At 38.0% G+C, this 24,427-nt stretch overlaps 1 protein-coding gene across 1 annotated transcript in view; it reads right to left on the bottom strand.

The window, feature by feature from the left end:
- The window catches only part of nell2 (neural EGFL like 2), a 96,278-nt gene that overhangs the window by 48,786 nt on the left and 23,065 nt on the right, over window positions 1-24,427 (bottom strand). The window contains exons 6-12 of the mRNA XM_004069509.4: window positions 24,299-24,371; window positions 22,251-22,333; window positions 21,759-21,887; window positions 19,741-19,843; window positions 15,983-16,074; window positions 11,562-11,667; window positions 10,172-10,300 (exon numbers count right to left, since the gene is read on the bottom strand). Coding sequence (XP_004069557.1) covers window positions 10,172-10,300; window positions 11,562-11,667; window positions 15,983-16,074; window positions 19,741-19,843; window positions 21,759-21,887; window positions 22,251-22,333; window positions 24,299-24,371 — 715 coding nt within the window. The remainder of the gene's footprint in view (window positions 1-10,171; window positions 10,301-11,561; window positions 11,668-15,982; window positions 16,075-19,740; window positions 19,844-21,758; window positions 21,888-22,250; window positions 22,334-24,298; window positions 24,372-24,427) is intronic.

Raw genomic sequence — 24,427 nt, 5'->3', positions numbered from 1 at the left:
TATCACAGCAGGCAACAGACAGAAGAAGAAGAAATGTGACAGATGGAAGGAGGGGGGAATGACTGAGATTGTGAAAAGGGCTGCCAAACAAACCATAGAGAGATAAAAAATGAAAGAGTCAATGTGGGAGGAAAAGGTGTGTGTAAGAGAGGGAACAATTGAAAAAGCAGAGAGATTTAGATGGGAGAAAAGCAGAGGAGAGCAAGAAACAGAAAATTCCCATCAAATGCTGTCTATCTGGAGCAGTAACCTTGAGCAGGGATCTTAAGTAACTGCCTTCCTGCTCTCCGATTGGCCATGCGCAGTATGACTTTGATTTAGAGCCTATTAAGCCTAAGCTATCCATCCTGCCCCTGATGACAGCACTTAGGTTTGTTAAAACAATATGTTAGAAGGTGAGATGATGAGGGGCGCCGCACGAACATGAGACGGAGAGCAACCATCTTCATCTCCATTAATGCACTCCATTTTCTTGATTGGCCTGTCACACGGACAAACGTGATGTGCCGGGCAAAGACGGCTGGCAAGGAGTCAGCGGGGGCTTTTATCGCTAACAGAGCGCTCGGGGTCATTCTGTTGCTGCATTCATGACGAGTGACTTAGAAATGGCCGTGTTATTATCTTTTAACCTCAGTGTATTCCTAAACAACAAGTGAATCAATCACGGTGACAACAAATTAGGACCTGCTTAACAAAAAGCACTTTATCGTATTAATAATTGTATTTTGTGCATTTTTTTAAAGATGCAAAAGAAATTTTAAATGTAGTTTCTCTATTGTTGATATCTTTAAGCAGATATCAAATGATTTTCACCAATAAAAAAGTCTCAAAGGAATTGAAGCTGATTTTTTCCCTCATATATGTCCCAAAAAGATGAAGAAAAAATAAACATGCTGATATAACTAGGAGTGTCAAACTATTGCATTCATTTCTTTTTTTCTCTATATGTAAATACGAAAAAAAATAGAAAAGTTGTGGTCTTTAGGTGAAATTTGTTTCAGAAAAGTACCATGTTAAAACCACAAAAGAACTACGAATAAACCACACAAAGGACACATAAATCAACATAGAACATGAACCGAGCGTGATTATTGCGCTGTTTATATGCACATCGGTGAATGATAAACTCAAAAAACATTTGTGAATTAAATATATCACGCATGAATCGCATAAGACCAAAATTTCACGTATGGAAAACGCTAAATGTACGAAGTGGCTGAGTGACACGCCAATTAAATTCTCTTTCATTGTTGCTGTTGTGATAATCTGTGGAATAACGTTTGACAAGATGTGTGTTATGGTATAGATAAGAAGTTCCTGGTCAACATTTTTGGATTGCTTAGAAAAGTGTTATACTGTCTTTTGATGTGTTATATTAGAGCTTTTTTGGTTTTGTTTAATTGTCTTTTTTTACTGTTAAGATTGAAACAAATACCTGTTGATGGTGTAAAAATAAAGGTTGAAAGTCAATTAGAATAGAAAACTTCATACAGCAGCTTTTTTAGTTTTTTGATTTTTTACTGTGTATATGTCACAAATTTAAATAAAAGTACCTCAAAATGAGGCTTTTCACAGCAAATATTAGGTTAGATTAAACATAAATTAATTAGATTGATTAATAAAAGGTTATGATTGATTAATCCTGAAAAAAACTTGATCGCATGACAGCACTAATAAAAACTTTACTGTAAATCAAAACTGGCATGACGTCATGCCAGCATGCATTCAGACAAAAACTGCATTTTCCTTTGCTTTATCCTAAGTCCTGTTGAGCTAACACCTTCCTTTTGCCACCAATGAACATTTAAGACATTCTAAACTTGTGTAAAAAAGGAAGCAGCAGCTTATCCCTCTCTGCATGCAAACTGAGTACATTCTAGTAGGGGCCGTGCTCACTATCCGTGCCTGCAGTACACCAAAGTCTGGCAGAAGCAAGATAACACCAACACTGCCTTTGGAAGTCCCACAAAGACGCCCCGATCTGTGCCGTTTAAACCCCCACCAGCCTGTCACTTCTTCTTATCTCTCGTTTTTTTTTTTGTCAATTCTCACCTGCTTAAGAAAATGAGAATTTTTTTTAAATAAGAAAATTTTATATTCTAATATCTTCAAAAAAACGTGACTTAATATATTGATAAATTTAAAAAAGGTGTTTAAGCAGGAGAATGTTGTCCTGACTGACCACACAGAGTTCCAGTCAGCAAATTATCTCCCGTGGGTCCTTCCTGAAGGCTGGAGGAAAGTGTCAGAATGATGGTACAGACCGCTCATTTTTGCTTTAGGGAAAGTATAATTGGATAAATATTGGGTTACAGCTGACATTTAGCTTATGTAGATGAAGTTTTTTATCGACCTTAGCTATCTATAATTTCTCTTCTCTGTCTTTGCGTAAACTGATTGTGGCAGCATCTTTTTAACCAACAGAAGGTGGTTAGAGGATGTCTTGCTGTTTTTCAGCCATAACCTATAAAAAACTCAATGTTAAAAAATATATTTCAAAAAAGTTTAATTGCAATTAATAGCATTGCTGACTGCAACATTTAATAATACGTTTTTGACAGAGAGATTTTATTTTGAAAAGCAGTTTGCTTACATAAACAAAACAAGTTTAGTATGCAAACCGCAATTAGAACTCAAGCTTTATCTGAGCAACGAGTTGTTAACATTTATTAATCCATTGTTTTTATTAAAAACTATAGCTGACAAACGTTTTTTGTTCCTGTTTAAGAGAGCTAAAAGAGATTTATCAAAAATACCGTAAATCAAAAAAATTAAATTCACAAATCGACATTTTTGATTCTAGAGCATCTGTAATGCCTTAGTTACAACTGCTCTCCTGTGTGGATAGACAGGCTGTCAGCGGGCGATAAACAGATAAACCTAATGTTTTTCAACAGAAATGCTTTTAGGTGAAAGGTCATAGTGAACAGGATAAGGGTGAGTACTGGGAAAATAGGTGAGACGTAGGTACTTCATAGACATTTTTTCAACCCTGTGCACTGCACAAGGTGCAGGTGCTGTTCAAGTGATTATTGCACGCACTTTGTGCACAGTCTGGCTGTTAGAAATGAGGTTATTAGAGTTTAGTTTGTGTGGTCATCCTACGATCATCCTACAGACACTTATGTATCACCTGCACACCCTTTGCGTGCGATCAGTAAGGAGCCAGTACCAACAACAGAGTGCTGTATGAGTATGACAGCATCACCTGTGTGTGTAACTTACATTATCCTTAAAAATACTTCATGGTACACTTACACTTAATCACACATTCCATTTTTGTGTGCTATTTTTTCCTTCAGTTTGTGGCAAAACACCCCCGATGCCACCTATTTAGCAGAACATAACAACTCCCATGTAGAAATGCAATGCTTCGCCATCACTTGTGGATGTTTTGTGCAAGCATCTCGCAGTCTTTCAAGTCTGAGTGGGGGTCTGGTCATATATCATATTAATCGTGCTCTAAAAGCAGTTCTGTTTGCAGAACTCAAGTTTGGCAGATTGAATCTCAAAACAGACAAAGCAATGCTGTTAACAAGCAGCAGGCGTAAATGGGGCTTTGCTTTCCATCACAGATCTAGTTAATATGGGAAATGTTTCAATCGATGGAGCATCATCATCAATCACCTGTCATTGCTGGACTATTTGTCTCTTGCTAGCTGAAGGTCTAAATAATCAGAGGGAGGAAGCACAGATTACATTTATAGCTCTTTGAAAGGTTGATGAGAGTCTAACACCTATAATGATATCTTTGTCTTGCCGTGACAATAGCTCCTTTTTTATTGCTGCGATTTCTTGTTACTCAGTTGCAGTCCTCTGTGTGTGCTTCTACAAGGTCCCTACACCCTACTTGTTAGTTCTTTCACAAGAACTAACTGCTGATTGTTTTTCTTCTTCCTTTTTCTGGCTTTGCATTGATTTGCATTTGACATCTAATTTCTTCTGACTTAAAGTCCCACTCCAATCATCTTTTTAAAAGCATTCCTAGTGATCTTTTAAATGTCCTTATCAGGTTTTTAGCCAAAAAAAAAAACTGTGTTGTTTTTCTAGGACAGTTTCTGCAGAATGGCAGGGGTTCAATTGAAATGCACCTCCAAGTTGTAGGTGGGATTGTCTGTTCCTAATTAACATCAAATTGAATGAAGAAGTACTCAGAAATGCCAATTTAAAATTAATTTTCTTCATAAATGTCCTCCATTATCAGAAAAAAACAGCCCCAATTACATGTTAAAAACGTGATTTTCATCAGAGTGGCTCTTTAACTGGACTGCAATGATTACTGGTTTTGAACCTGCAACCTTCTGAATACCAGTCCAGTGGAGCAACCACTGAGGAAAAGTAGATCAAGGACGACATAACGTTATAATGCTCAATGAGAGTTTTGCTGATAAAATTCCCGGAAGAAAAAAAATATTGTAAAAAATGTATTTTACTTTTATTCTGTATTGTAGAAGTTTATGGGGATGATTACAAAAAAAAGTGCTTTTTTTAGTCCATGAAAGAATGAGTTGATTATGTTGCTACAATTTTTTGCATAACTGTTGAATAGTATAGTTGGAATAATACAATCTATAGTGTTCCCTGGTTTATTGAGGGGGTTACCGTCAATAAAGTACCTGCGATGGGTAAAATCCATGACGTCGGTAAAGATGTTTTAAGGCTTTAAAACCCCTTACTACACACTTCATCCACTTTTTCCAGACAGAAGAACATTTTTGCCAACATCTGATCGCAATAAAGACTTGGGGGAAACTGAACGCAATCTGTACAAAAGACATGGCACAGATTTGATTGATTGATAAGGTCAAAATCCAATCAGGAAACAGAAAACAAACAAAAAATGTTTTTTACTTAAAAAAAATCTGCAAAACAGCGAGACCGTGAAAGGTGAGCCACGATATGGCGAGGGAACACTTTATTGGTTTGCTCCACAGTATAGGAAAAAAAAAAAAAAAAAAAAAAAGAGTCTTTTATTTTGGAAAATTCTCAAGTTACGTTTAATCCTTGTGCTATCTTAGATGACCCCACCCTTACATTGACGTGTTCTCCCTACCATGACAAAGGTGGAAAGATTTTATGTAATCCATGGACACCAGTGAAGATCACAAATCAATGAAGAAAAAAGGTTCAGCGCACTGTCTAGTGGGTCTAGATGACCCAACTCCCAATATTAAAGTGCCTAGGATAGCACAAGGGTTACGTCGAGTCGACAGCCATGATAAAAACGTATATTTTTTGTTAAACTTGGACTTTGAATGTTACGCCAATAATCCTGCTCCTTAGCACATTCCCCCAATCTTGCAGATCATCTGAAAGACTGCTTAAGCTTTAATGGTAAAGTTATTTCCAAGTAGCTTAAAGTTTTGTCCAAGGATGAAGCGTGAGTTCATTTCAAAAGCATATCTGCAGGAGCAGACAGAAAGGTTCTCTTATGTGGTATTTAGACTGATACTGGTTGAGCAGTGCTTAGATACTGTTATTGACACTGGATTATTTGTGTTAGGTGACATTTCAGTCGGGCTACACACACACGCACAGGCAGAATGTGTAAATGTTTCCCTGTGTGTGTCTGTGGGATTCATCTTAGTGGATGGGGGTCAAAGCCCCTGCTGGTGGGAGGGGGGGGGGCTCAGAGGCCCAGGGCTCATCCTGGCAGTGATTGAGGTATCGAGTGGGCCGCGCCCCTCAGTAGGTGCCAATTAGCCTGCTGCCACCTTGTGACATTTAAAAAAAAAAAAAGAAACAGTGGCAAACAGATTGTCTAGCACACAAACATGATACACTTCCATACAGTGGCACTTGCAGCCTTAACCATGACAGGCACTCAAACTTTTTATATGAGTTAAAGTCAAAACAATAAAAATAAATATGATTAATTGGGACTTATGTCAAAAATATTATTTGCAATTAGGTCATTTAGTAAAAAACAAAAAAAAAAAAAATAGCACAATTTATATGCAGTTAGTAAAATTTAAAAGACATGCTACACTGACTCATTTTTTTCTTTTTCATGAATATCCATTTGTAAAACACTTTTCATTTGTGAATGCAACAAAACATACTGCAGCAGCCTCTCATTTCAGTTCTGGCAGAGAATTTTTTTTTTTTTAAAGTAGGTCTTCTAAAATAGGAGACAACAATGGGAGATGTCTCCCATGCTGCAGATTGGAACATTGCCAAGATAAATAACGGTATTATATCAACACGCCGAACTGTACTCATTGTTCAATTTAGAGACAATCATACAGTCTGTCACTTCTCCAACGCCCGGCACTTCGTCTAACCCCCCACCGGCCTTCATGCATGCATCTGTGTTGCAAAATAGGCCTTCAACTATGGTGTGAAAACAGGATGGGCAGAAATCTGGGATCTTTTTCTCTGTTCGCCAACGCAGATTTCAAGTGTGTAGTCGCATACCTCCACACACACGGCTACACAAAGCCTCGGCTAGTTTCCCCCGGAGTTTTTCCTACTGCTGCGTCTATGAAAAATTTACACAGAAGTGATCTCATCGACTATTTTGAGCCCATCTCTGACCTAGGAATGATTTAAAGAGCCAGTTTCTATCTCTGCTATTTTTAGTGTTTGTCTTTTCATTTGACAGGATCCACAGGCATTATAGAAAGTGTGCGTCTTTGTGTTGCACAATCTCGCAGCTCTGTTCAACAGATAAAATTGCCTCAAAGTTAGATTTCTGCATTTCATCTTGTAGGCAAAAAGGTAGTGAAACCCCTCTACAATTGTAAGCATTGATTTTTTTTTTTTCATCTCTTGCAGCCAACAACAAAACAAAGAAATGAGTGTATTTCCTATGTGAAACACAACCACTATCTCATTAAACTCCACAGTGTTTGATGCCTTGGCACAACTTTCTTTTTCATCACAGGATACACAGACAATCATAGAGTGTGGGGGTTACAAAGATGGACAAAGAAAAATCCATTGCTTTTTGGGGAGAAAAACTCAATCTGCAAAATGAGTCCATTGGAGATGTCTCTGTAAAGCTTTTGATACAAGCGCTCACCTCAAACACCACCATTCAATTTCACAGTGAAGGGCAGGCGGCTTTTGAGATGAATCGTCTGGTTCTGAAGTGTGGATGTTGAAGCTGTAAGTCTGCCAATACTTGCATTTCCTCAGCCAATGAGACGGGCTGCTCTTTTCTTTTTTCATCCCAACAGATATGACAGCAAAACAAAACAACTTTTGGATAGATTTTGGGGAATACCGTGTGTTTTCTCTTTAATGTTTATGCCATATTTCCAGACTTTAACTTGCATGTCTTTTGTTTTAACACGTTCCAGTGTTTTTATGTCCGTCTAACTTTCTGGGTCTTTTCTGTTGGTTTTGTGTTAAAATCGCCCAAAAAACAAAACAAAACAAAACAAAACATAGTTTTATGCAATAAAAACTGACTGTTTTCAACTGTTTTTAAGAACTTAAACTGCATTGATTAGTAAATATGCTAAAAGGTGTTTTATTGCTGCTTAAATAGCCTTGATTCAGTACTTTCTTGGATTGTTGTTTGCACTTGTGTTAGTTTTTTTAACTTGCTTTCCAGACCAGAGGCACAAAAGAACATTGATTTGTCAAAAGCAACAGCTGAATGCACCTGTCCTTGGGGAATTATGTGTTTTTTTTCCATTCTTCGAGACTTCTTCTGCAGTTTGGACTTGTCAGATAAAAAAAAAAGACAAGAAAACAAAGAAATCCTCAAACCCAATCTCCAATGAATTGAAATTATTGGTAATAATTCATTTTAACATTAATCATTCAAAACAAAAAAAAGTCAAAATATTTTAATTTACTAGTATTTTTTAATTATATATTACATCTCATTTGTTGTGTGAAATGAAACCAATGCATTTTCTCTAAACTCGGTAGAATGCTGACTTTTTCACGTTTTACACACACAAAAGATTTCAAGGAGCAAATTTTAGTTTTTTGCAATGCCGTACGTTTGGATTTTACTTTAATGCTGATAATTGGACATGTTCTCCCAAAACAATATAGTTTTTTTACAATGGAAATTCACACTTAATCCTTAAAAATTAATAAATGGAATTAAAAAGTTATGAGTAGAGTTCATATATTTATGTTTGAGTTTTTGTATTACACGGCCAGGTTGGTAAAGTTCCCATGTTCGGTCATGTTGGTATCAGCTTTGTTTATCTCTTTAACAGTGCAGCTGTAGCTCGAGTGTTGGCATTCTTTCGACTAGCGCAACTCTTTACGTTTACGTATCAGCGCATTCTGAAGCCGCCTTACAACACTTTACAGTAGTGATGTATGCAATCAACAGAAATCCGCTGATTCTGTCGATGAGAAAATTGTTGCCTTAATGCAGCACTTTACCTTAGTAATGCATCAAAAGCCGCTTTTTGGGTTGTTTTGACTTGACTTATTTTTGCAACATTTCAATCGCACTCCTTCCTTGTGTTGCAATGTTCCTTTCTTAGCTACCATCTACCAATTTTACTCCTTATTGTATTCTTTCACCATAGGAATAAATTAAAAATTGCATAAAAATATCTTGTAAAACTGTTAAGAATGATTGTGAGAATAGAAACAAAGTGGAATTTTTTAAATTAAGCATGCAGTAATATCATCGTGCTGAATTAATGTGCATAAGTTAATGCTGACTGCAGAAACCCATTAATGAGGAAAAAAAGATCCTTTAATTTAAAATAGGATCAACCCACGACCTGCAGAATGATTTTTTTTTATTAACAGAGATTAGTTGATGCTGTAAATAATTACTCATTAATTTAAAATCATATTCATAAACTCCTAACCCAAAGCTGCAGCTTGATGGATGCCAAAAGATCATCTTGATGAACCCTACCATAAGAAATCCTCTAATGAAGTGTGTTGATACTCAAAAAGACACAATCTAACAGATATTGTGCGACAGCAAAAACTAGCAGAGAGGAGCATGAAAGTTGATATCACCCGAGTGGGTACATTTTTAATTTTTTAATTCAATATTTACTTATTTATTCTAGAAACACAGCAGAACAACATAAAAATATGAGTCATATTTTTCAAAAAAGATGATAAATCTGCAACCCAGCTAATAATTTTATGTGCGAGCATTTCAACTGTGTTAGCAGCCTTTTCATTGTCCCAACATCAACCCAAATGGCCTACTCAATGAGGTGCAGAGGATGGGTTTCAGTTGGGTAATGGACACATGAGAGGCATTTAAAAGGTAATCAAGGAAAATACTATTTGTATCAAAGAGCAGGGCTGGCATAATTAATTGCGTGGCGTTTGACTTATGGGTGCAGCATGGGCGGAGACAGCCGTAATGAACGACCCTGCCGATCATAGCCGGCATGCTCTGGAGGGTGACCCCGGATTGTTGCGAGACCCTCGGTAATGTTTGTATCACAAAATGAATCTGCTGACTGTGAAGACACACATTAGTTCCTCAAAAAGGCATTCTGAAAAGCTGTTAGCCCCTGCTGTAGTTACAAATAATGAGAGGATTACAGCCTTCAGTCGCAAAAGGATTATGCCATAAAGCAGGAATTAAAAACTGCTTTGTGTTAGAAAAACAGTTGCATTATTTTTCAAATGGGGAAAAAAAAGGGCTGTGAAAATATTCTTTTTCTTTTATTTCTCTCAATCACACAAGCACAAACAAAGCAATAAAAGTCAATGTAAAAGTTTTGGGATGGACTTTAGTGTATGAATTTGGTCTGTTTTAATTCAGGTTATAACTAGATTCAATCTATTATGTGAAAAAGTTTTTCTCAGAGTGTTTTAGGGCTAAAGAATCATCAGGTTCCTCTGAAAGAATAAAAACAAACAGTCTAAACTGGTAACTGGGAAATGACCCAGAAGACACAACAGAAGTCATGTTGACCATTGTGAGAGCACTTCCAGTGAAGCAAAACAAAACTAAGAACATCTTCATTTTGGCCCTATTTATTCAGTTTCCCTGTGTTCTGATGGGTTTTGTGTCCAGAAGGGGGGTTAAAACAAGCCTCAGAGCGAGCAGCCAAAGTGCAGAATCAGTTGCAGTAAAAGCCTCTGTAATGACTTTGTCTAAGTACATTCATGAAAAATAAAAAATATATATAAAAGGAGGGGTAAATTGCCACTCCTGGAGGACAAGTAAACTTCAAATAAAAGCACAGGTTTGTAATTTAAAGGAGCACTATACCGTCACAGTAGGCATTATCGTCTCGCAGTGGGCGGAAACCATCCTTACAAACACAGCAGTCGCCTGCCTCCAGGTTCACACAGTCAGAGTGCTCCAGGCAGCCGTGGCCTTCTGAGCAGAAGTCATGACCTGCAGGAGGAACAGAGAAGAAAAGGTTCAGGGACCGCATTTCTCTTTTCTGTCATTTTCTTGCTGTGATCTTGCACAGGCAGACCCACCTCCTACTGCAGTCCACTAACAATTAACCTTTGTAAAAAAAGGTACAATTGAGATGTGGGTTGCAAGAATTTAGATGACTTCCTGTTTTACACAACAACATTCATCTTAGAATGGTGAAGCTACGTTCACACCGTAGCATGTGACACTGGCACTTAAATGCACGTTTAGCGTATGGTGTTTACATGTTGCTACCTAATACTAGTGCAAGTACCTTCGACTGGAGGAGAATTGGAGAGAAATGTCAAAGAGTAGCTAATCTCGTGAATTTTGCTCCTTTTCCTTCACTGCTCCATTCCGATATAAGAAAGACTTGGTGTTATAGAATTTCATCCAGGCACAAATCACAATTATTAATTTCTCCTCCATGATCAGTTTCAACACGGTTCTCACTTTGGGAATTAAAGGGACGCCATTCATACATCATGACCAAATCCCAGTACCTGATTGGTTAAAGGTCAAAGTGGTTTAACTTGCAACGCATATTCAATGGCGGCACATTTTTGAACGCATAGAGCCCGAAAACTGTCTTAGAAATTTGCGTAGTTTCGCGTGAACATGAGAGTTTTGAAAACCTGAAACGTGGATTTACGCAAGTTTACTAATGTAGATAGACTTGTATAGCAAGCGAAATGGCATGAAGAACATGGTTTTGGCCATAAAAAATACAGTTTTTTCACACATCATAAAAGTAGCACATAGTTTACGTCATTTTGTGTTGTCCCAAGACAGCCGAGCAAACATGTCAGGGGTTGAGATAGGAGCACGTTGTATTTTTCTCCAGCAGATATTGTTCGCTTGCCATATTTCAATTGCAGAGGGCGGTGTGAACATAGCTTTAGAGTTTATTTGTGGAGCAAAAATAAGAGGGACAGCATTGGACCTTTGCTTTGATTGATTAGCGCTTTGATATTGTGAAGTCAAAAAGATAAATCAGACAAAAGGCTTGTGTAGTTTATCTAAAACAGCATTAAACAGGCAAAAAAATCTGGTTTCAAAACGGCTGCCGATCTTGAAATAAACGAATGGCTAGATCAAACACTCACCACACTCGTTTTTTATCTGTCAGTAAAAAAAAGGCAAAATCTGCAACTTGGAACTCTCGAATAATCACCTCCAACTATATAAAATTAAGCATTTTATTTGCAAGTAGAAAATAATGCATCTTAAATACCTCTGCAGACTTTACAGCATCTGTTGCTCAAAGCAATCTGCTCTGACTCTGGGCAGCTGAGTTCAGGACACGGCTCTGAGGGGACCACTCGATGCATGCTCCTGTCCTGTGAGGGTCAGAGACGACATCTTGTTAGGTAATACTTAAGTCAACACTGTTCCTTTGCTTGAAGCACTAAGAAAGCTACAAAGGTAAACAAGCATAAAGTGCATTGTGTTTTCCCACATCTTACCAATTATTTCCCTCCGCCTGTGGTTTTATTGCATACTGATGAATAACTGGTTAATTCGCTAACAGGTTTATCTTTTCCACACCAGGTCTGGGGAAAAAATACCCATCTGCAGTGATCCACATTTCAATTCACCCCACATCTTTAATCAGTGGCTACTAAAAGTGGATTATGTGTTTGGTGAGACCTTCCAAATGATCTCATCTAAGCATTAAATTAAATGCTAATGTAGCCTTGCTAAAAAAAAAACTAAAAAAACAGGCTGTTTGCTTCAAATCATCAAACTTCCCCAAAAAGTCACCAAACTTTACAAAGAAGCATTATCTCCGACTTCCTGCCAGCCCCCACTCAAAATCTAAGCCCTCCCGTGTATCCAGAAGGCACAGAGAAGATCAGAGGTGTGGCGAGCAGCTGTCGGGGGGCGCCTGCAGGAGTCTGCAGCAGCGGACTGACTGACAGAACTCCCCGTCCCCACTTCTTTGATCTGCCTGGGAACACCAGTCGGTTATCTGGGTCCACAGATGGTCCAGGTGTGGGCAAGCGAGCCAGACAGCTGTCTGGGACAACCGACTCTGATGGAGCTCTGCAGATTTCATGAAGGAGTGAGTTGTTATGATAGACTTGTGCGATTAAAAACTTCACATCTAGTTTCTGTGATTGATTGAGGCCGTCTGGTGTAGTGTCATCAAGTGAATTACTCCGAAAAGTGGGCGACCTATCCATCTGTCGCATCGGGGAGACAAAGGCAGATACCCAGAATAATTAGGAAATAAACCTAATTTGGCATCTCTTTTAAACCAATAACCACTTATGAAAAACTGCTGCAGTATCCTCTGACTGACAGATGAGCCACTTTTGCTTCCAAATATAAAAAAAACCTGTTGCACAGATTTGCAAATATTACCGACACAGTTTTGTAGACTTTGGGAACAAAAAGTTCTCCTCTTTAAAAAAAAAAAACCACTTCGGGAAAAAAGCTTAGCCTCAAAGTTATGTTATTTTGCAGATATCTCCTGGCATATTTACTGTCCTCCTTGGCTGTGAGTGGCACAATGGCACCAAGTGTAAAGTTTGACCTCCTTTTATTGATCAGTTCTAAATCCTGGGACCTGATGACCCCTTTTGTTCCTGCTGTTGCATTCCTGCTGTCTTGGATCTAACTTTGCCAGCTTTGCTTTCTCTATTTTTTTAGACTCTTTTAAATAAAATTTCAAATGTTTATTTTTTTTTAATCACCTTTTGTTTTTCTTCATCATTTAGGGAGCGGATTAATAATCTGATTACTCCCGATGGATTCTAAATGGCAAAAATAAGAGGGACAGGCATTTTGCAGTTTACACTGCTTGACAAGCATACAAAATAAAGGAAGACTTAGTTGAGTTTGCCTGTAATGTTGCCTCCACATTGACACTGGAGCCATTGTTGGGAAGCATATGGTTCCACTTGGCAATTCATTAACTGAGGTTTACATTAGTATTTCTTTACATTAAAAGCAAGGTTGTTTTATTTGAAGCCATTGCATTCATGTTTAACTACAACAGGAGGAAGTTTTCAAATTTTGCACTTATTTGCTTTCTTTTTGGCTACATGCTGAAGCTGGACTAATCAGGCCAAAATACATGGCAGAAGGTGGAGACTACACTATGGGCTGTGACATAAAGGAAAGAATGGGATTTTTGTTCTTTGTGTTAAAATTGCCTAGTGTACATCTCTCATTGACTGTATATGAGAACTGGACTGAGTGACTCCAAACAGGAAGTACCTGCTGGTCCCTAAAAGCCAAAATCGCATAGACTTCTATAAAATAAACAGGTATTACTCAGTCAATTTCTTTTTTCAGTATAACCATTCTTGTCCAAATACTTTTTTTAACATGTGCCTGATGATCTACATTTTTTCTGTAGTGCAATTTATTCGAGTTACTTCTTACTCAGAGGGAGAACGTTCACCGAACGCACACACACAGGTAGACCCCGCCCCCTCTTTCCCACCAGTCAACAGCCCGCCCTTGATTGACATACACTGTGGTCCAGCAACTGGCAGATAGAGGGGGGCGCCGGCCACCTACAGCTCTGCCCACGTGTCGTGAATGTAATCTTCCCTCCGCAAGTCTGCATCTATTTTGTTTAGGTATCCCCGATATGGAGCAGCAAGAAGTCAAGGATAAACTTAAGACAGGGGAACTGAAAAGGCAAACATGCACCGCCGCGGCTGCAGTATTTCTCCGCGTAATTAAGCGAGTGTGCACCAAGATCTCTTTTTCACTCTCTTTGTCTGGCCTCTTATTCTGTGTTCCAGAGTTATTTCGTTGTGCAAATGCATTTATCATGATCATAAAAATATGCAGATATTTTAACCTTGAGAAATCTGCCATTTTTTTTTTCTGATAAAAATACTATGGAATAAATTGAAATTTCGGGTTTGCTTCGGGCCCGGGCCTGCAAATTAAGTTAATTGGTCGGGTTCGGGCCAAGTTCGGCTTTAATGCCCGCAGGCCTGTGTCGGGTCGGGCTGGATTTTTTAGGCCCGATCTTACCTCTACCGTATTGCAAAAAAATAAAATTAAATTAAAAGGCAACTGAACTGACTTATTTGGTTGGAGCTGGAAGTAATCATCATACTCACAGGGTCCAGTTCTCATATACAGTCCGTGACAAGGTTCTTCTCATCAGTGAAGAGATAAATCACTTGAAAATAAGATAACCAAGCCAGCAGACTCCAAAGATCAAACAATGGGACTTTATTGTTCCCAAAAAGAAATCAAAGAAAGAATGCAAATGATTCTCCCAGAATCATTTGCCAAGATTGCTCTCCCTCAACTGGGAAAAGTTCACCCCCTATGATAGCTTACCCACTCCCACAAGCCAATTAACCACACACTTCTTTAAAGGAAATTTCCGTCTTGCAACCTGGAGGATACATTAAAATAACCCCAAAATGACAGATTTTTTCCCCCTTTTTTCCCCCAAAGATTGTAACAAATGAAAAACAGAAAAAAGTTCAAAACAAAACCAACTAGACAGAAAGGGAAAAAAAGCAACAGCAACAAAAAAGCACAAAAAAACCCCAAACAATTCTGACATATGATGTCACTTCCTGTTTCCTATAGATACGTATGCTGATGAGTACAAATCTCTGGTTTGGCTGTTTGTGAAGAGAAACCCAGATGGCGAGTAAGATTCTATTTAAAACCAAGTGTGCACCCTCAAAATTGGGCTATTAGGTTGTGGTAAAATGTGAGTGATTTGTTTGCCTGGGTGTGTGCACGTGTCTGATGAAAACTATGAACTGCTACTGGACTGGGAGAAAAGAGACAAAACAAATCATTGAGGCTGGTGTTCAGGCGCTGTCCTGCAACCTGTGACGCTACTTCGTCACACAGTCCATTATGTGTTTTTACCCCCATTCTCCTCCTGTGTATCTTAAAGGGACAGATGACCCGCTATGAAATACAAAAGATGCACCGGTGAGATTAGCTCTTGTTACTTGATTCAGTGGGTTGCTAGGTTGCAGATAATCTCTGAGTAAAGTTAGATCAAGATGACCTGTTTTAAAGGCTCAGTCTTAAACATGTCTGTTTGGATTTACCTGATTTCTGATATTTTTCAGGACATTTAATATATTTTTAATTATAATCAGTGTCCTTTACTGGTTGATTCTCCTTACAACCAATAAGGTCATCCTACTGCCATTCAATAAAACAAATGCCCAGGTATACTCTAATTTAATTTCAAATTACATCAAACAACCTTGGATGAATAAGTAAGTAAATATTGTAGCATCAAAATCATTGTTGAAACTCAGCAAGACTAATTTTTGGAGTAAAATTTGACTTTTTAATACAGGATTGAGAAGAAATTTGCTTTGTTAATAACTTGAGAGGTTTGCTTTAAAAATTAAGATATGGAAGAGGGTTTCTTTTAAAGTATTCCTTTATTAGGATCTTTCGTCCACAAAAAGAAACATACACAACACTGTAATAAAAAGTCATTAAAGAAACCCAAACACTGAATTAAGGTGTCCAAACTTGCTGATTGCTAACAGGCCCTTCAATCTCTATCAAATTCAAAGAAAAATAAGTGAAAATCAAGAGTGCCAAGGTATCCAAAGACCTGGGTTACACAGGTCTTTGGTAAAGCTTTTATAAATAAGATGTGATTAAGTGAGCATTTGTTGTGTTGACATTACTTACCCTGCATTCAAACAGCAGGCATCTGCCAGAGGAATCACGCACTGCCCTCTGATCTCCCTCCACTAATTCTCTTCCACCAAACAAACAAACAGCTGGCAAAAGAAAAAAACGAGACAAACACGGATAAGTACACTAAACACATGGTAAATAAACACATAAATCAAGGAAATTCTGATGTTGGCATTCATATTTATCACATATGTCATAAAAATATAGATATTTAATCAATATTTTGAAATTAGGAAACACTTGAAACATGTTTTCATAAAAACAATGTAGATTTCTTCGTTTATATTAAAAAAAACAACCTGTGATTCTATAGTTGATTCTAACAATTGCAATGACAATATTTAACATGAAAGCAGAGAATTGATGTGTTTAACGCTAGAAGATGGCGCCTCTTAGGTGGCAGCCCATACAAGCATTTTAAACAGTCAGCTTGGTTGTTGCCATCACAAACACACAAACATCGGGAAATTGTCATCACAGCCTCTCCTTGTTCTTTTAAATTTGTTTTTACCTAGTTTTCATGAAAAAAGTATAAATTATCCATTTGTTGAAAGATGAAGAATGTATTCACTTTATCTGAAAATCTTTCACCCCACAAAACAGATCACATTCCAATTCTCATTTCCACCTGCAAACCTGATCCTCATCATGTGGTCACAGACTGGAATATTCTCTGTGAGCTTAATGGAAATGACATCAATGTCACAATTAAGTGTGTGACTGAGGAGATTACCAATGTCATTAAATATAGCGAGGGGTCACGCCAGTATTAAACTAAGACATGAAGTTAATCCTTAATAAAAGAGGAGAAAGCCTTTAAGAAAAGAGACATGGAAGCAATAAAGAAAATTTAAAAGAATCTACTAAATAGGTCATTAAAGAAGGGTTTGCAGGTTCCATAGTCAGGCCTACAAACTAGAACCATGCATATGATGCAGAACATTGCTTCTGATAAGATTCCCTGCAGAAAATATCGCTTGAGGAGAAAAAATAATTCAAGTTACGTATATATCTAAGCCAGCTGTATCAAATTCAAATACAGAAGATAATTGCTGTTCAATTCCACTGAAAGTAAATTATCATTTTGAACTGCTTTTGGTTTACTGTACAGTATGTTAATTTAAACTATAATTTGTTTTATTCTATATTTCTTTTTTATTGTTTTCTGGAAGTTTTTTTTATATTTGCAATGATTTTCTTTAAAAACTCAATAAGGTGACTAATAATATTATTAAGTTTCTTTCTACAATATTACTGAATTTCATTTTAACTAAGCTGTAAAGCTTTAATAAGTACATTATCAATGTCCTTTTTACACACACAGGCAGAAAATGAGAATCGTCAGCTGTATCAAAAAATAATTAAACAGGACAGTGTGGTCTAGACTGGGGTCTGCAACCTTTCACACTAAAAGAGCCATCTGGGGCAGTTTCTTACTGAAAAAACCCAGAGAGAGCCAAAATCTCCTACTTCATAAAAAAACAAACACTATCTATGTTTTTGTGGCCATTAAGGCATTGATTTAGAAAATGTAGCTTTTAAAATTTATATCAAGTAAATTCTGAAAGTGTTATTATTTTCTCCAAATAACTTTAGCTTCTTCACTTTTGACTGCAGCACATGCAAGTGCCTTTCAAAATAAAGTACATCCTGAGCATCAAATGCTGCAGCAGATGAATTGTTTTTGGTGATCCTATATCTTTATTCTTCTTTTACTATCAAAAATAAACATGTCAACATTGATGTAGAATCTTTTTTTTTTTCAATCCATGCATGTAAACGCAAATATATACTTCAAGAGTTTTGCCTTTGAGCAACAACTCCACACTGTTGTGCTGCATGGATTAGAATATTTACCTAAATTAACTAACTTAATATTTTTTCCAATTGTTTGCTTTTTTTTTAAAAGGGAAAGAGATGCAATGAAGGAATAAAAGAGCCTAAGTTTGCAGAGCCCTGTTCTAGACAGTCTATCAAAATAACCTCAGTCACATACTTGCTAATTATAATCACATTTTTTCTATTTTTGCAAATATATTGTTAATTAAAGGAGTTTATGGTCATATGCAACAGGGACGTTAAGTTATCAGTGCAATGAAATTCTTATGTATTATTCAAACTATATTGTAATTACCATATATTTCAAGTTAAGGATGCTTTTGTGCATGCAATTCTTTAAAATGTGGAGATATTTCTAAACCCTCAAGCAAATGAGCCCAACTAAAGCATGCATGCCAAAATTAATATGGTATACAAACAGAAGGGGGGGCAGATATTAGTCATAAGGAAGGAGACAAAGCTCTCATCCCTGCTGCACTTAAGACAAGCTGCTTCATAAAATTGTAGATGTTGGGGGAAGGGTGTTCAAAAAGAGTCCGTTTGATGAGTGCTTGGGGCCAGACAGATTCCTCCTGATATAAAGAGCAGGAATGATTGACACGGCAGGTCAGGCGTTATCACAAAATGGTGTATCATGAAAGCAAAAGACTTTTGAAAAATCCTATTTGACATTTTACTTGACAGACAATAAAAGAAAGGAAAAAAAAAAAGACTCCTCCCTCGCTGTAAGACTTTGTGCTGCGTGATAAGGCTGTAATTCGTAGAGCGAATCCTGTCTTTGTAGTCGAGAAACTTGTGGCTCCCTTCGCTCCAAAGCCAGCGCATGCCTAATTACCTGTGTTTGCCTTTCTCATTGAGATAAGGCTACACAGCAGTGTAGAGTTTACATTTGTGTTAGACAGCGGCTGATAGAGCGGCGCTTCCGCCTCAGGGTTGCATCCTTCACCCTTTGGGGTCAGGGGGAACTATGCTGCTGAAGGATGATTAAAATCCAAACGCTACGGCTTCCGCGCTGATGGAGAATTGAACCCTATCTGGTGTTTTGGTGGCAGGGGAAAACAGCAGAGGTGTGTGGAAGTTTGTGATGATTGGTTCTCAAACCAAGGGAGCTTGAGCAAGAGTGAAGTTAATTTTGCAAAGAAATACAATGCAGGAATGCAATTTATCATCTAATTTAACCATTATGGTCCCTACTATTTCTGCAGTGATGTCAATTAAAAACGAGAATGCAGAAATAAAGCATATTTGCTCCATACACTCATTTGGGTTGTTCTCCCAACAATGCACAGCTCAGAAATGATAATACCCTCTGAATTACATTTATATGAAGTGGGAAATTGAAAGGCTGAGTGCTGCTGGGAGGAGGTTAATACGAGTTCATTGCTTAGCTTAAAGTCTTTCTGAAAAAAAAACAGAACTTCTGTGTTGAAATGCGATGAAACAGAATTATTTATGCCTCCAGCCAGAGCCCATCGGTGCTGTAAGTTAAAAATGGGCATTTATGAAGACTGTACTAAAATCAGACCTTAAGCATTTCTTTCCCTTTTCTTCCAGCCTCAACGTGTCACCAGAAACACAAACTACGCCACATCACATGAAGCACTCACAGATTTACGAGCTCCTGTGTGTGTGACTGGTGGCCATCTGTGTTTCCAAACCAACTAGTGAATAATTGATTGGTTCATGTATATGCAAAAGGATGGTCTTCTCAGGGGACATGTTATGAGGTAGCTTAGCAACACAGCAGAGCCCTGGTCAATTGTTGAGCAGCCCTGGTGGGGGCGTTTGCGTGTGCTCAAGATCTGCAGCTGAGGTTGTTGTGCTACTAAGTGTGTGTTTGTGTGTATGCAACAGTGTCTGTGATTCCAAGAAGTGTGGGAAGGTGCTGAAGTTAGGAGCGCCTCACTTACGCTGGCATTCCTTGCAGCAGGCACCCTTTATGTAGGCAGGGGCCGTTCCTGCTGGGCACTGAGGGGGAGGGCAGGAGATGGCCTCACAGTGTACTGTGCCGTTCTGGTGGGAACAGAAAAACACACTGATTAAACCGTGACAACAAGGCACGTTCTGGGAAATATGATCTATTCTGTGAAAATGAAATCATATTTTACTGTTATTACATAAACTTTTCTATTTTAAGTCCCACTCCGATCGGCAGGACTTCATCAGAAATTTGCCTCTGAGTTATGGGCTGTCTGTTAGCACAGCGTGAGCCTATGCCCCCACTTCCCATGATCCATCTGTTTACACCTTCCCTGCTAGCTTACAGCCCCTCACACATTAGCGGTGCAACCAAACGGGCGACCAAATTTGGAGCTATCCAGCCGTACAGATTTAACCCAAATGCCAGCTCAGACGAGGACATACCTGAATCTATTTATCTACAAGTGGATACATCAGAATGGAGCGGAGCGGGCCTGCCTAGCGTATTTTCTACGTTACAACTACAAGGTTTCTCAAACTGCATTTTTTTTCTTAAAATCCTGATTCACGATTTGAATAAAGAAATACACAGAAAAGCCATTTTATTCTTAATTTTCTTCATATATGGGTCCTCTATGTAGAGAATTTGTTGAAAACACCATTTTCATTGGAGTGAGTCTTTAAAGATTCAAATTTCTAATGCAGCGTGACTCAGAGGCCCTGCATAAATACATTTATGAGGGTTACAACATGCAGCTTTTGTTCAGACAGACAGGAACCGACCTAACAAGAGTCACCTTTCGGCTGTGGACTGCAACACTATTTCTAATCATTTATCCACTTCATTTAATCAGAAAGGATTAGTCAGATTTTGTACTGACATGAATTCATTGTACCCTCAGATTTTTATTGGCACAAAACAAAGAAGCATCACACCATCGCAGGAATACGGATGCTCGACTTTATTGCTGTCGATTATACCAGCACTAATAATCAAACATCCTTCTGTTGTAACAAATAGAGTTCAGCAGAAACCAGCATATCTAGTCCATTTAAAAGGCATCTCCTTTTCTCCTGCTAAGCCTGCAATTAACATCGTTTCCACGCATGAAAGCTCTGTGACAGCAACATCTCTGAACCTGATCCACATAATTGATAACATCTTAATGCATCACCTTTGAATTTTAAAGGTCGCAGCTAATTCTCCACACATAAAGTAAGGAACATATCCCATCTAATTCTTTAATTGCAGCTTGGGAATGGCAAAACGGTGTTCCTGGAGTCATCTCATTGGATGAGTGGGCTGAACAAACTCCTGATGATAATTATCATCTGTCAGAAGCAATTAGGTGCAGTGCACAGAGAGATGTGGCACGCATTATTTTTACGCATTGTGCAGTGGAGCATGAATGCAGATTATTGGCTGGTTAAAGTGGAGCGATATCACTAAACGTGCTTTAGGTTGCACGGCTGAGTAGATATGGAGGGGTTCAAATCTGTAGCCTGAGATCTCACGTAGGTTCTTATTTGTTTTGTTTTGTACTAGTAGTTATTTGCTGTGCAAATATAAAGCCCTTGAGACTGTGTAACATCACTAAGCACAGTTGTTGCTCTGCCTAATCCCGAGCACAGTGCAGATTCATAATACATTACCTTTTGTTGGATTACTGAATCAAATCTCCTTTAATGCACCAAAATAATGACAATAGCAAAATGCCAATAATGGGGCCCCAGCACTCTGCACATCTAACACATTGAATCCCACACTTACAGGCTTCCAACTTCACACATTTTCTACTGAGGAGGATCACAAAGCCAGCTCATGGAGTTGGAGAAATAATCATCTGAACAAGCAGCAAAGCAAAGAACTTAAAGCATGCTCAGACACCTGTAGACGTGGAAAAATCACATGGGCACCTCACTGAAGTGCCCCTCCTTGCTTTCTTGTTGCGCCTGAACCTCAAACACACACTCAATCAAGCCCCTGTGTTTGTGTGTGAAGTCCCACCGTGCATGTGCAGTTCTTGCAGCCATCTGTCCAGCCCTCATCCTCCCTGTAGATGACCCCCTTGACGCTGCAAGTCCGCTCACAATAGCAGCCATCAAGCCCATTCATCTTCTCCTCTGCCCGGGACAGCTGCACACCACAGCCCATCGCGAAAAAAGAGGAAAAAAAATTAAATAAAAATGAAAAAAAATGCAATTTAAGTCAGCCTGTCATTCCTTGTCTGTATTCACAGACGGACAGGTACCCAAAGGAAATCAATGCACATTATACCCCATTAAACCCTTTTACACACAGATTTTTAATCAAAAGAGAATAATAACCACATATATATAATATTCTACATCTTTTATAGCCCATTGCAATGACAGAAGCACTCTAGATATGTTATACCTTCTTGACAGTTTAATTTTTTTAGCCATAATTACTGGCTTTATTCTTTTTTCAAAGGCTGAATTAGTGACATCAGCGAAGGTCTCATTACTACAGAATTACCTTGCTTGAGGTTTTTGCAAGGATGTCCTGCAGTTCCATAATTTTCTGCACAAGCCCATGGAAGTCATTGCAGGTTGGACATGCTAAAAGAAAACACAAAAAAGGGTAATGACTTAAATGAGGCAAGGCAAGGCAAGTTTATTTATGTAGCACATTTCCTGTACAGAGACAATTCAAAGTGCTTTACATAAAAAATTAAAAGAACAATTAAAAACAAATAGTAAAAATGTGATTATTAAAATAAAGTTAAAAGATAGTAAACAAGATTTGAATTTAAAACAAGCATAGATAAACAGTGCGGACCTAAACTTTTGAATACATATTAATTAAATGCAGCTGAGAACAGGTAAGTTTTTAACCCGGATTTAAAGACACTAAGTGTTTCAGCTAAGGACTTGAATTAAGACACAATGCTCTGGACGATTTAGCAGAATCTTGTTGCCAACATTTCTCAGGCTACGTTCACACCACCCTTGGCAATGTGCTTTCAAGCGGCCGTTTCCAATGAAATGGACACCATATGTGGGGCCATTATAAGACACCAAATAATTAGTATATTCAAGCCTGGAGCAAGATTAGTGAGATTTGCACTGCTTCAACATTTAGCACCAAACCTCTTCCTACTGTAGATGGCAGACATGCGCTAGCGGACTGTGGAAAAAGTAAAAGAAGAAGAAGCCCCTTCCTGCTTGTCCAGTGTGAACACCATGGGTGTTCAAGAACCTACGTTTAGCGTGTTCATGATCTTGCTAATGCCCACCTGGTATTAGCTTTAGATTGCGTCCAATTAAAAGAAAAGTTGTTTAATTACCGTATTTTCCGGACTATAAGTCGCACTTTTTTTCATAGTTTGGCAAGGGGTGCGACTTATTCTCCGCAGCGACTTATATTAGAAATAAACTAAAATAAATACATTGTTAACCCTCCTGTTATGTTCATTTGTGAGGAACAGAGATGATGTTCCTGGGTCAATTTGATGTATGAGGTATGTTAGGTGTTAAGAGTATGTTAAGTGACTCAGAGAATCAGCAAACTTTTTTTACAGTTAGATCTTGAAGGCTAACAACATAATATTCTATTTTCCAATGATTTCATAGATTCAGAAATGCAATAAAAGTGAAAACTGTTTCTACAAATACAGGATGAAAACAGAGTATTAGTTAGCCAATGATGCTTCATGAAAGGAATAAATAAATAAGTTTGAGAAAAAATTACTGTGAAATTATTAGATAAACAGTCTGCTATGATTGTGTCATATAAGGTTGTGAAAGTTAAAATGCGACTTATAGTCCAGTGCGACTTATCTGTGTTTTTTTCTACTTTATAATGCATTTTTGGGCTGGTGCGACTTATACTCCGGTGCGACTTATAGTCCGGAAAATACGGTAAACAAAGTCATGGTTTTTGTAGCTAGAATGGGACAAAATTTGTAGCAAAGCCTAAAAATTTACAAAAAAATAAACACTCTCCTACATATCCTTAAAAGATTAAGAGATTTTTATAGGACAGTCTGCCCATATTCTTAAATTAATTTCTGTTGTACTGGTGGACTAGACTGTCAATTTACGGCTTTTTAATCCCAAAACGGAAAGAAGAGATCCAGGTGAAGACAAAAAACACTAAATCCAGCCTTAAGGCAGGGGCAGAGCTACAGGAGGAAAGGGGGGTTGGGGCAGCCCCCAATTTTGTGTCTATATTAGTATCATTACAGAAAACAACAAAAAAGTCATTCATAACAAGCTTCTTCAAGCAGTAATAGGACCTCAGCTGTACTGGTGTTTTAATATTAACAATAATAATAGCAATTACAAAACAGTTTGAAATGCATATTTCTTTTGTAGTGGCCGTCCTCTCTGCTGTTCCTATTTGCCACCCTACCAAATACTCCCCCTCTTATATAAAATGTTCTAGCTCCACTACTGCTTGGAATGTGAGGTCAATTTGTTGCTAATTAAGGAATTTAACTTACGAAATATATACATCTTACCAAATAGTGTCCAGCAGGTAACTTTTTGTTTTTTTTCAAATGTAATAAGATAAGCACTTACTCCTGTTGAGATCTGGACATTGGGAGATGTAACCCTGCGGCATCACCAGGACTTCCACATCCTGCATCACTCCCTGCACACAGACGCATAATGTTCGGATCAAAGAGCATAATACATCACAGGAAACAG

The sequence above is a fragment of the Oryzias latipes genome, chromosome 6 (genome assembly GCF_002234675.1).
Source record: "Oryzias latipes chromosome 6, ASM223467v1".
Lineage (NCBI taxonomy): Eukaryota > Metazoa > Chordata > Actinopteri > Beloniformes > Adrianichthyidae > Oryzias > Oryzias latipes.
Note: the sequence above shows the minus strand (reverse complement) of the source record. Positions and strands in the feature narration are given on the sequence as shown.